The sequence below is a fragment of the Punica granatum genome, chromosome 5, assembly GCF_007655135.1.
Source record: "Punica granatum isolate Tunisia-2019 chromosome 5, ASM765513v2, whole genome shotgun sequence".
In the NCBI taxonomy this organism is placed as follows: domain Eukaryota; kingdom Viridiplantae; phylum Streptophyta; class Magnoliopsida; order Myrtales; family Lythraceae; genus Punica; species Punica granatum.
Window position 1 is genome coordinate 4,308,295 of NC_045131.1, and position 12,002 is coordinate 4,320,296.

Sequence of the window (12,002 nt, forward strand, 5' to 3'; positions counted from 1 at the left end):
CCGTCCGGTTTGAGGATTCTACTTGAAATACGAAATTTTTTTTTCTTATAATCCATTTCCTTTAAACAAACAAATATGGCATTGATCATCCGGTTTATTCACACCTAGCTACCTTATCTCGACCTTCTTGAGATGCAAGATGCATAGATCCACTGATCAAGATTGGCTCGGTGCTTGAATATTTAGATCACAATTGGTACGTTGGAATGTAATGGAAATGAATAAAATGGATGGAACGAATTTTATAATATAAAAATATAATTTTATTGTGAGAAAATTATCTTTTTTAGTGAAAATTGAAAATGTCGATGAATGTAATTAAAAAAGACGAAATTATTTATCAAAATTTAAATTTATACGTATATTTAGATATATGAATGTCAAAGAAAAATATATCATACTTGAATAAAAACTAATTGAAATGATAGAATGAGCATTACTGAAGTTTATTGGATGAACTGTCGTTCCATTAAGTTGGAGAAAAAAGATCATCTTAATGAATATGCTCTTTCCAATTCATAAAGGTTCGGGTTCGCCTAGATGCCTAGTAGAGAACGACCTGAATTCCATTTCAATCCTTTCAATTTTGATGTACTAAATGTAACTTTAGATATGTTCTACCAATCCTAACTCCACCTTGGCACGTAGTGAGATTACCGTCCAATGATAGATTGGTTTGGTGCGAAAAAAACGATCCCATCCGGTTATTTAGGACTATAACCTTCTAGCTACGTAAAGATTTTAGATCGATACTCGTGTTTCTAGAAAGCAGCCGCTCTTAATTTTGATGTCTCTGGTATCATCTCGAGATTCCTCAGTCGAGTAACTAATGAATTATTCTAATGGAACAGGAGAATAGAATATTGCTTATATCAGGATTGGGACATTACTACATCCACATGGATTAGCAAACTCCAATCCAATCCCTCCGTTATATTACAATTAGAAGAAGAGAAGAAGTCAAAGGTAGAAAAGAAGACAGGGCCAACGGACAAACGGAGAGATCTGTTGGAAGAGAGACCTCTGTAGTCTTTCGAATGAATAAATAAGTATCGCAACAAACGAGCAGGCTGGCCACGAGCATGGGAGGGAAAAAAAAAAAAAACTATTACTAGTAGTTCTGATCCAACCAGGCCATGCTAAGTCATCGAGCTCAACGAGAATCCAATTCGGGATCCGAGTTCTAATCAAGTACTTATCCATATCAATCATGTCACGTTAGATGTGTCCAGTTTATGATTCGGTTACGAAAGAAAGGACAAAAAGAAGGGATCTCGACTAAAATGTTATCCGAGTTATTGTTTCTGAATGTCGTGCTACCCGTGATATAAGTTCATTATATATGATTGAAATTTCAGACGGGGACAGCAAATGAAACCGTTCTGGCCGAGTCCTCCGCATTCTAGAGTTTTTGACCGGAACTGGCAAAAACGCAGCCGAGTCAAATCGCGTGAAAGCCAATTTAATAACATCGGACTTCATTTGTCAATCCTGGGAGCAATTCGCGACGTTCGGTTGGGACGTTGGACCGGTAGGTTTTTGCCGCTAAAATAGTCATGGGAACGACTTAGAGGCAAAGCATTCATTCATTCGATTCACATCCATATCCTAGTCATATACACATCACTTGCCCTTTTCCTAAGATAAAGACTTATTAATAAGCTCGCAGTCACAATCATCATCCATATCACATGGCAGCTCAGTGCTCGGCGTTGCTTTCAGGCCACTTCACGCATGCATTAGTCCTTGCGTAGATCGGATCCGTATTATAACACGGACATATCCGGCTTTCTAGCTAGTAGTCGATGAGTTATTGCAATTACGCACGATCGCTAATATTTAGACAATTCTCGATGGATGTTCTTGCGCTTGCCCGTATTATTGCAGGTACATGTATATGGACTAGATTTTATTGTTCTTTTTCGGGGGTGATATTATATTACAAAGGCGTCAAATAATGCACGTGAATTCACTTATCAAAAAATAATACACGTGAATTCAACTTGCAAAAACTGCACAAGCTTTATAAAAACATTTTAAAATTATGGATAAATCAAAAACTGAAAGCCGAAAAACCGAAACTTACACCTAGAACGAAACTCCAATCCATACGATGTGGAGAAAATTTTACATAATCATAGTTCGCAGTAATATGGTGAGAAAAAATCAATAAAAATACCTTATTTAGAATAATTATGATACGTATTGACTCGATTGACTAATACTTATTTTTCTCTTCTTTTTGTTTTTACTATTTTATCGGTATTTTCTCACGGGACTTATAGAAATAGAATTGCTCAAGAGCGTGTATGCCATGTGGGGTTGCGCATAGTTTTGGGGGTCTTATTATTTTAACATTTTCAATGGTTAATGCGTGATAAATACCAGTAGCTCGAAAGTAGATATTTAGCTAAATAAACGCATTAATAAACTCAACTGCCTCTCAATAATCAATAAAAAAAATGGCATGTCCCTTCCCATATCCACATCCGATGGAACTCCCAAACTATTTCTCCTTAAAATAATAATTTATGATGGAACTTCCCAATCTGGCTTGCATAACATGCAATCAACATGAGTATCCTCAGCATATTCTCCTTTTCTTGCCCCTCTTTGCTCCTTTCAGCTCGAAATTAAGCTCGGGGCCGATAGATTACCTCTAACCGAGTCAGTTCAATCAACAACTCCGACTCGCGAATTCGGCTAGTTGTACTAGAGGTGATTTATACGGTCTCTCGATCTTCGAATATCTGTGTTTGTTTTTATCCAGATCGATATAACTGATACTTGTGGCTGCACGTGGAATTAGATCTTTCTTCTAATACTCTCTTTTATATCCTTTTCGCGCATTATTATCTTTCAAGAAAAAGAGAAAATTAATGCTTTTAAGTCTCAGCCAACGACTTGGATCCTGGATAATTTAATGTATTAACCCCCTTCTCCCAGCTAGCGACTTGTGATGCTGGCCTCGCAGCTCCCATAAGTAGAATCCTACTGATCGAACTGTCCTTCACTAATAGATATTATATTTTGCGATATCACGACCACGAGCGTCGTCCTAAAAGCTAAGAATATTATGTCGAATATGTGCTATGAAAGAGCATATTGAATTGTTCATCGAAGTTGTACGTGCCGTTTTTAAACTTCATCCCACCTTCCTCCGTAGTACCAAATGCGACCTTTTACGAGTCAGAGCATTTTTCTTATGTGAGAATCACAGACATATTATTGCGGCACTTATTGCATTTAATTCACATGCAAGAATTTATTTTGCCCTGATTTTGGATGAATTTTCAATTTCTACATAAAAGGTAAAATATTATCTATATAAAATGTAATTTGTCAATTGCATTATATCTTATGATTGAAATTTACCATCTAATGTTAATTATTATCATTATTAAAGTCGTCGGTTTAAAAAAAAAAAGAAAAAAAAGAAAAACCTTAGCTTCGACCGAGCGGAGCCGTAACAGAGACAACCCACCCTCCCAACCCCCACTCAAAACGCATTTGCCAACTTCCCACGTCAACGGGCCGGACGACCGTTACGAACTCGGTCTCGCCCGTCCCCTCCAGCGGGCCCCACATCCCATCCCCCTGCCACCCAATCCCCCGCGGACACGTACTCACGCGGCCCAGCTGGAGCACACGGCGCAATTGGCATCCGCAGAATATCCGCCGCCCAGAGAAGCATATTTTCATTTCGAACGCAAGGAATAAGGTAGTTGCAAAATTTTCCATTTCCGCCCCAATTCTTTCCAAGAAATTCCGATTCCGTCCTTTTACTTTTCGTCCATTTCCCGGTGACGGGCCGACACGCTTTAAATGGGCAGGGCGGAGGGGAGAGCGGGAAGACAGACAGAGAGACGCACGGAACCGAAGCCACAGCTCATCTCCGTCCCTCTGCTTTCCCCTTTCCCCTTCTTGAGCGCCATTTCTAGGGTTTCTCCCCACCTTTATTCCTTCTGTTACTCGTCTTCTTCCTTTAGCTTCCCTGCCTCCTCACGCCTCCGCTCTTTACGCTTTCCTTCATCGAGATCTGTGCTCTGCTGCTTTCCCTATATTAGGAGGACTTCAGGCTCCGGACAACTTGGACTGCTGCGGGTACGTCTCGGTCCTGAGCTTGCATCTTCTGGACGTCGTTTTTTTCATCTGGTTTTTTGGTGAGGATGCGTGGTGGTGTCTGTGTTTACTGTTTATGGTGTTCTCTTTGCTGATCTGCTTGACTTAGTCGTGTCGAGGTTTTGACACGGTGCTTTCCGTACTGTCGACGCACAAAAGCTCGAGTTTGTTACTTGCATGTATGTTGATGTGACGGGTGGGTCGGGTAGTTCGAGCTTCGTGTTTAGTCAGGAGATCGAGTTTGTTGACTGTGATCAATAAGATCAGTTTTTCCCTTTTTCCAATTTACGGTCACGACTGTGGGAGAATCGGGTCGCGGGAATCTGTCTCGGACGATGATTTTTTCGGGAAAGAGATATTTCGGGTTAGGAATGTTTCGCGTATGAAGTGCATCTGCTTCCCCAAGATGCTGCTGCTGCATGCTTTCGTTTGTCGATGTTTAATTTTAATGTGATGCATGCTTTGATCTTTCTCCAAGCACCATTTCGCCAGCCTTCAAACTATTTTTGAGTTCAGATCCTTCTATGCTGATAATCACGTCACATTCATTCAGATCTATATCCGCTTTTCTCCAGCTGTGATTTTAGTTCAGACCCTTGGATCTGTGACATTCTTGATAGAGGTCCATATCCATGTAATATTGCAAGAAGAATTATTTGGCCTGTTGGCAGGGCAGCATCATTCGAAAGTCATCAAATTGTTTTCAAATGCAAAAGCATCAAGGCAATCAATGTTGAGAACCACCTTGTTCAATAAGTTCTGCTTATGGAATGGTTTTGAAAACATTTGCATAAGCGTAGTTACATGTGGAATTGTGTTAAAAGGGATTTGAAGTCATAGTAGAATAATTTTTCTTCCGAAAGCTTTCTTATTTGATGTTATTATCGTTGTTTACATGGATAAGAAACTGTGGTCATTTTAAAGGTCTTAGTTGTGGGACCAGCCATCTTAGTGACTATTATTGTGCTAAAGTGCCATCTTGCATAATCCTTTTGTGCACGGCCAAATAAATGAGTTGACAATTATGTATAATTTAATGTGCCTAACTTCTGGTAAATTTATGCTGCTTTTTGTATTGGCTGATCTAACTGAGGTAACTATGTCTTTATTGAACTCTTAATATGTGCATTTTGCAGTAATGGCTCCTCCCATTGAGACTCTTCACAAGGCCTTCAACTCTACCCATTCTACCCATCCACCTCTTAATGAAAGGATTCTTTCGTCCTTGACCAGGCGGTCTATTGCTGCACATCCGTGGCATGATCTTGAGATAGGTATGCCACGAGAGAAAATTCATTGAGAAATCCACCTTGAACTGCAGTTTTTTCTTTTTATTGTCTCAATATCATGATTGCTGATGTATGCACCTTCCTTTTTCGTGCAGGACCTGGAGCTCCTACAATTTTCAATTGTGTAAGTTCATGAAGATGTTGTACCTATAGGATTCTTTTTCAGTATTCTTAGTAATAATATATATATATATTATTAGTAAGGGGCCATACTGATAGGACTTCTAATATCAGAGTGCTATGTAACGCATATACCTCACACGTGATTTTCTTTTTATTTTTGTTAGAAGTGTTTATTCATGATCTGAAACATAACTTAGACATAGGATATGCTTCTCCATGTTCCGCAGAGCTTCCTATTTGGATATGTTGCTTACGTATTGAGATATGAGATTGTGACCTTCAAAGCTCAATAGGCTGTGTGATGTAAATTAATTTTATGTCGATTCATTAAGATTCTGATATTTTAACTTTTCTTGGACTAGCTCAGAATTTTTGCATAGTTAAACATAGTTAGAGGATCTTGTTACAACGAATAATGATAGAAAGAACGACTTTATTACTCTGATGCAGAATATATTTAACAATAACTGTAGCAAATCCTATTGTAGTTCTGCTCTACCCTGTTTTAGTTTGGAATATGATTTCTTTTTCCTACCCAAATTCTCTAATATATGGAACAAACAGGTGCCTTCGTCCAACATGTTAATGATTTGCTTATTGAAAGCATATTTAAAGCAAAACATCATTTCTGCAGGTGATTGAGATCAGTAAGGGGAGCAAGGTTAAATACGAGCTTGACAAAAAGAGTGGACTGATCAAGGTTTCAATTAACTCTTGCAAATTTTTCCCCCCCTTTTTCGATTAGACCATTCAATTGTTGCTAACGTGCTTGTATATGCAGGTTGATCGTGTACTGTATTCATCGGTTGTGTATCCCCACAATTATGGTTTCATTCCTCGAACACTCTGTGAGGACAATGACCCTATGGATGTGTTGATCATCATGCAGGTAGGTGATCCCTCGCGCATCTAGTGATAATGCGTGATGATATTGAAATATATGCACACTACATCTTTCTCTTCTTGTAAATTGTCACCACAACCAACTGCTGCTTTCTATAAAAGATCTAAATAAATCTCTTTGCTTACTACTGCATTTCTGATTTGCAACAGGAACCAGTTCTTCCAGGATGTTTTCTTAGGGCTAAAGCAATTGGCCTCATGCCTATGATCGATCAAGTACACATCCTATAGATAGAATATATTTATTTCCTGAACTAGTGGAAGGGTTCTAATTTCTGTGGCATGCAGGGGGAGAAAGATGACAAGATAATTGCAGTTTGTGCTGATGATCCCGAGTACCGTGACTTCAATGATATCAAGGAGCTCCCACCACATCGCTTGGCAGAAATTCGTCGCTTCTTTGAAGATTGTATCCTTACAACGGCAAAATCTTCCTTTTTCTCTGGTTATGAGCTTCTGCAGCTTTAGCTTATAGGTGAGATGACATGCACAATACTTCCTTGTATTTGTAAAAGTCTTCCTTAAGAAACCAATCAGACAAGAAAAACGAGAACAAGGAGGTGGCTGTTAATGATTTCCTGCCTGCCTCTGCTGCCTATGAAGCCATACAGCATTCCATGTATGTATCTTCTCTTCTCTCGGTTTCTGCTCAGTTAATCGATTCAATCATACCATATGTTGCAGTTCTCTCTCTTTTTTATTTATTTTTTATTTTTATAGCATTATAATCCTTGCAAGCTGTTTTCTTTGACATTGATTGGGAGATTTTATGGCCGACAAACTAGTAGTATGAAATTCACGTTTATCAGTAAAAGGCTAAAATGAAGGCAATCACCCCTTTTCCTTTTCCTCTTCCCTCTGAATTTTTTTCTATCAGGGGAGAGTAAGATGGTCCAAGAGAAGTCAGATTTTTAGGAGGACCACTTTTGACATTTCGATGCTTAATTCTGCTTATTACATTATGAACAATCTGGAAGTATGTAGGTTTGGTTGCTTACATAGATTCCATTAACTAACATGTCCAATTTGGTTGTGAAGGAATCTGTATGCTGACTACATCGTAGAGAGCTTGAGGCGGTAGTTGATCCGTGTCTTCAAAGTGAATGCTTCCATTCGAACTGCATACCTGAAAAAGATGATGGCGATATCATATAAATATATATATATATATATATATATATAGGTCTCCTTCTATCTTCTGTTGCAAAGTATTATGTAGTATGTACTTTGCTGTTTGTTCTGTAAACAAGCATTTGTTCATCAGTATTTGGTCATACATTCTTAAGAATTGTATTTTTGGTTCCTACAGCTTCCATGTTACTCTTTTTGAAAAGAAGACAATAGGCTTTCGGTGTTATGTTCATCATCCTTACTGATGGGATTTTTGATATCGATATTGTCCTATGTATATACTGAATTGGAGGAAAAAAGGTTAATAGTTCCGTGGATCTCGGCTTACTTCTCACTTTCGTAAAAACAAAAACGGAAATTCGGCTTTTCTGCATTGGCTATGCTGAAGTTTGCAGGTGTATCCTATAGGTATGGCAATAGAAGATTGCTATGAAGATGCAAAAAATTGGTTCCAGAACTGCAAAAACAACTCTATCGAAAGAGAGCTACCGACTAATGTAACTGATAGTGGAGACCTTTTGCACGTCTATTTGGAGGCAAACGGTCTTTGGCGCATCAGTGGATCTCTGGTTCCGCTCCAACCTCACTCTACAATGTCTCATGCATTGTAATGTTTGCAGTCGATGAGAAAAATCTAACCAGTAATATCCCTTCCGATCTACTCGTACTTGTTACATTACCGAGACTCGGAGAGCTCTATCTCAGCATTGATAGATTCTCAGGACCAGTTCCAACCTCTACAACCAACCGTTCTCAACCACTGGACATTTCTTTTATCTTCCAATTCCTTTGTGAGACCGGTTCCGGTAGACCCTGGGTGCCCTCAAGAGTTTGAAACAGCTAAGTGTTAGCGGCAACCTTCTAGGAACCAGAGAAGGAGATGATTTGAGATTCCTTATGTCCTTAACCAACTGTAGCCCACTAGATCCTGTTTCATTAGAGAGAACGGTCGACTAAAGGGTGCACTGTTGCCGGATTCTATCGGAAATTTCTCAGCCACTTTAACGGGACCAACGCTACGGAATAACTGCACATATCTGAATGGGTTCTCTCTCTCCCAGAACCGCCTTGTTGGAACTGCTCCTGAGGAACTCTTTGGTGTTACTTCACTCTCACTAGGCCTACTAATTATTTCACCAGCCCAATTCCATCTCAGGTTGGCAATCTGGTGAACCTCGGAAAAAATTGAATGTATCAGGCAACGGCATATCAGGAGAAATTCCATCCTCTTCAGGTGATTGCCTAGTGTTGGAATTGCTTGACTTATGAGGCAACAATCAAATTGCTGGAACCATCCCACCTCTATGTCATATCTGAAAGGCCTAGAGTACCTCAAAGTTGCACCCGTGCGACGTACGGGTATTCAACAAGTATATATAATAAAATATACAGATTGAGAGATCAAGACAAGGGATCATGATCTGCTAGTCAGGGCCGGGGCTTCTTGCCTTGTTCCTGGTTGTAAGCTTCCCTTTTGATCCATTTTCCTAATCGTTCCTAAGGGTTCCGGCCAGGCGCGACGGGCCTAGGGGGCTCGATGGGCCCCAGAGGGAGGCTCGTCGACTCTGGAGGTTCGACGGCTCCAGGGGGCTCGATGTGCCATGGGGGGAGGTTCGTCGGGTCCCGGAGGCTAGATGGGCCTAGGAGTTTTGGCTGACTCAATGGGCTATGGAGGAGGTTCATCGGGTCCTGGAGGTTCGACGGCTGAATGGACTACGATATTTTGAGTTTAACGTTCATAGTGAAGAGATAACTTGAACAATTTCCTTTTGCAGCTGGGAAATTACTCCATGAGTCTCACTGAAGGAGCAGCTAACTTGGAGAGCCACTTGATAAGTACATGGCATTCTCGACTGACAAATAAAGACATGCGAATGTTTTTGGATGTACAAAATGTTGGCGCATGGCCTAGGATGTAAATATGCTTGACCCAACATTAAAGACAACAATCCTTAGTAGTACTTGCCTTTAAGTCGAATGAAATATTACAAAGAAGACATTTTCAACTGAAGTGAGACTAATGGAGTAATTTCCTACTCTTATTTGGAAAGATAGAAATAAAACAAAGTAATTCATTGGGCCTACGTATATATATGTTACATGGGCTTTGAGCCTTTTTGTCGGCCCATTCGATTTTAATTTAAGTGAGGCCCATTTTGAACTATTTAATATAAGCCAGCCTTTTCGAATTTTCTGGTGGCGCGTTGATTACATCTAAGATATATATATATAAAATTAAGGCCCTTTTTTTTTTTTAAAATCATTCATATTAAATAAATATACTTTAGCTTATATAAGCCACTAAAATGAGGTTATATTGGTAAAATTACACAATAACTACCCGGTACTTCACAATGTTCACATACCCCTTTCTTGTCTCATTCTCGCTGTCTCATCCGATCCTAATTTCCTATTCCCATTCCTCTTTTGATTTTGCAACTTTTAAATCCTCCCTCTGCATATATAATTTTTTAAATGAAAACTTTATATGTAATTCTAGTTTCATGTTATAATTGATATTATCGAAAAATCACGCTCAAGTGGAGAAAATGGAAATGGAAAAAAAAATCATTTATTTTAGTCTATTTTTAACCAATTATATGATTTAATGTGTGCCGTGCTTAGCAATGGTTAGTGTCTAGTATATATAACTAGGGAAACAAAATACGAGATAAGAAGACACGAGGAGATACAGAATGGGGGAGGACAGAAAAGCTCGAGGAAGCAACTTCGAATCAGAAGTGTTGCATGTAGTCCCTTTCCGAATCAACTTCGAATCAGTTCTAAAATGCAATGCTAGAATCGAGTATTCGATAATTTTGTTCAAACTACCGTTGTCTAGCCTTAGTTTTGATGTGTGAATTATAGTTTACTTAGGGGGCAGTCCGAGTTACAAGGTGTTTGAATAAAATTATTGAAGACTGCATTTTTGAATGGCTGATTTAACTTCACTCGATAAAGGATTACTACTGTTTTGATATCTTATTTCGGGAGTGAAAAGAGTGTTGCTAGAGTAAGGAGCATTTTAAGGATGGTCTAAAAAATAATAAGACTCTTGTTATTTTGTAATATAACTTGTTCGTGTTAAATTCTAATTGAAAGGTAAGTTTTTTTATTATTTAATAGGTATCTTATTATATTTAAAAATAATAAGTTTTTCGTTAAATAATAAGAATCTTGCTATATAACATGGCAGCTCACCGACAATAATTTTACATACTACGATGTGGCGCTCTCCGCTTGGTCTCAGTAAATCTCTTCTTTTAATGAGGCACCTGATGGAAGTTTAATCCTATTGAAAAATCATAGTACCTCTGACGTGTTTTCACCTACGTGATTGTTGTTCCAATGAAGGCTTATGCTTTTTATTGAAGTTTCATGAAAACACTAAACAGTACTTTCATACTGTTTTTATTCTATCTTATATTGTAAGTTTATTTGAGACTGTCCAAAGAAAACAGGTGTCAAACTTATTTTTCCAGGTTCGGTTTCTATTAATTACGGAGTTCCAACAGGTAATGTGTTGCTCCAGTATCCTTAAAAAGAACATGTATGTGAGCTCTGATTCTTGGTAAAACGAGATACGTACATGGGCAGTCCATGGTGGCAGTGGAGTTCGAGCTCGATCATTTTATCATTTACATTTGTGCATGGGGCATGCCAATAAGTATATTATATAGCCAAATTACTCAGGTACGTACTCTTATCTAGGCGTACAAATTTTAAGTAAAAGCTCTTGGTCATAGTTTCATGTGGCAATCTACAGTCTAAATGGCTCCACATCAATAACTTAAAGAAAACCAGTATATAGGTCGTAAATCTTCAGACTGATGTGGTCATATACTATTATCGTTCTTCCTAATTTGTTTTGTCGCAGATATATATGCTTCTACCGAAGACTGAAGCAGAAGAGAGGTCAGACCAATATAGATTAACAGAAAATATCTCAAAATTTGGAACTTAAGTTGGAAGTTGAGGAGACTCTTTCGAGAGATCTGTCTGAAGGAGAAGCATTCTTGAGCTGTTGGATTTATATGTTTATTTTTCTTCTTCTATTAGTACTGGAGGTGGTTTATTTAAGCCTTAAAGTTTAAGATTGAACATCTGCCTATGTGATAAGTTGAACAAAGGTCTCTCTGCTTGCCAGGAAATTTCACCCACGGACAGAAACATGATTCTAAACTTACCGAGTTTCTTTTTCATCCTTTCTTTCATCATAATGGAAGCTTCTTCTTCTAAAGCAGCATCCAGTTTTAACCAATGAAACGGAATACCGAGCAATACCATCCATCAAAAGCCAGATTATCCTTTCTTTTAGCTGATGCATTTTGCCTTTGCAGAACCTGAAGTTCCTACTTGAAATCTTTGAGATGGTCCCCATAGAAATGTTATGGGAACCTGCCAGGGACTGAAAAAAGCGGCACATAAAATGCG

At 38.7% G+C, this 12,002-nt stretch overlaps 1 protein-coding gene across 2 annotated transcripts; it reads left to right on the forward strand.

Moving 5' to 3' along the window:
• The first annotated feature begins 3,824 nt into the window (after nt 1–3,824).
• LOC116206809 (soluble inorganic pyrophosphatase 4) lies at nt 3,825–7,854 on the forward strand. 2 transcript variants are annotated; one of them, XM_031539614.1, is made up of 9 exons: nt 3,825–4,163; nt 5,259–5,396; nt 5,507–5,535; nt 6,169–6,234; nt 6,316–6,423; nt 6,588–6,653; nt 6,726–6,846; nt 6,975–7,056; nt 7,476–7,854. In XM_031539614.1, the coding sequence occupies exons 2-9, from the start codon at nt 5,261–5,263 to the stop codon at nt 7,516–7,518; spliced, it is 651 nt and encodes a 216-aa protein (XP_031395474.1). In that variant the 5' UTR covers nt 3,825–4,163; nt 5,259–5,260; the 3' UTR covers nt 7,519–7,854. The 2 variants fall into 2 exon arrangements, with proteins under 2 accessions (XP_031395474.1, XP_031395473.1); XM_031539613.1 differs by having other exon boundaries at nt 3,828–4,104.
• Nucleotides 7,855–12,002: the final 4,148 nt, after the last annotated feature.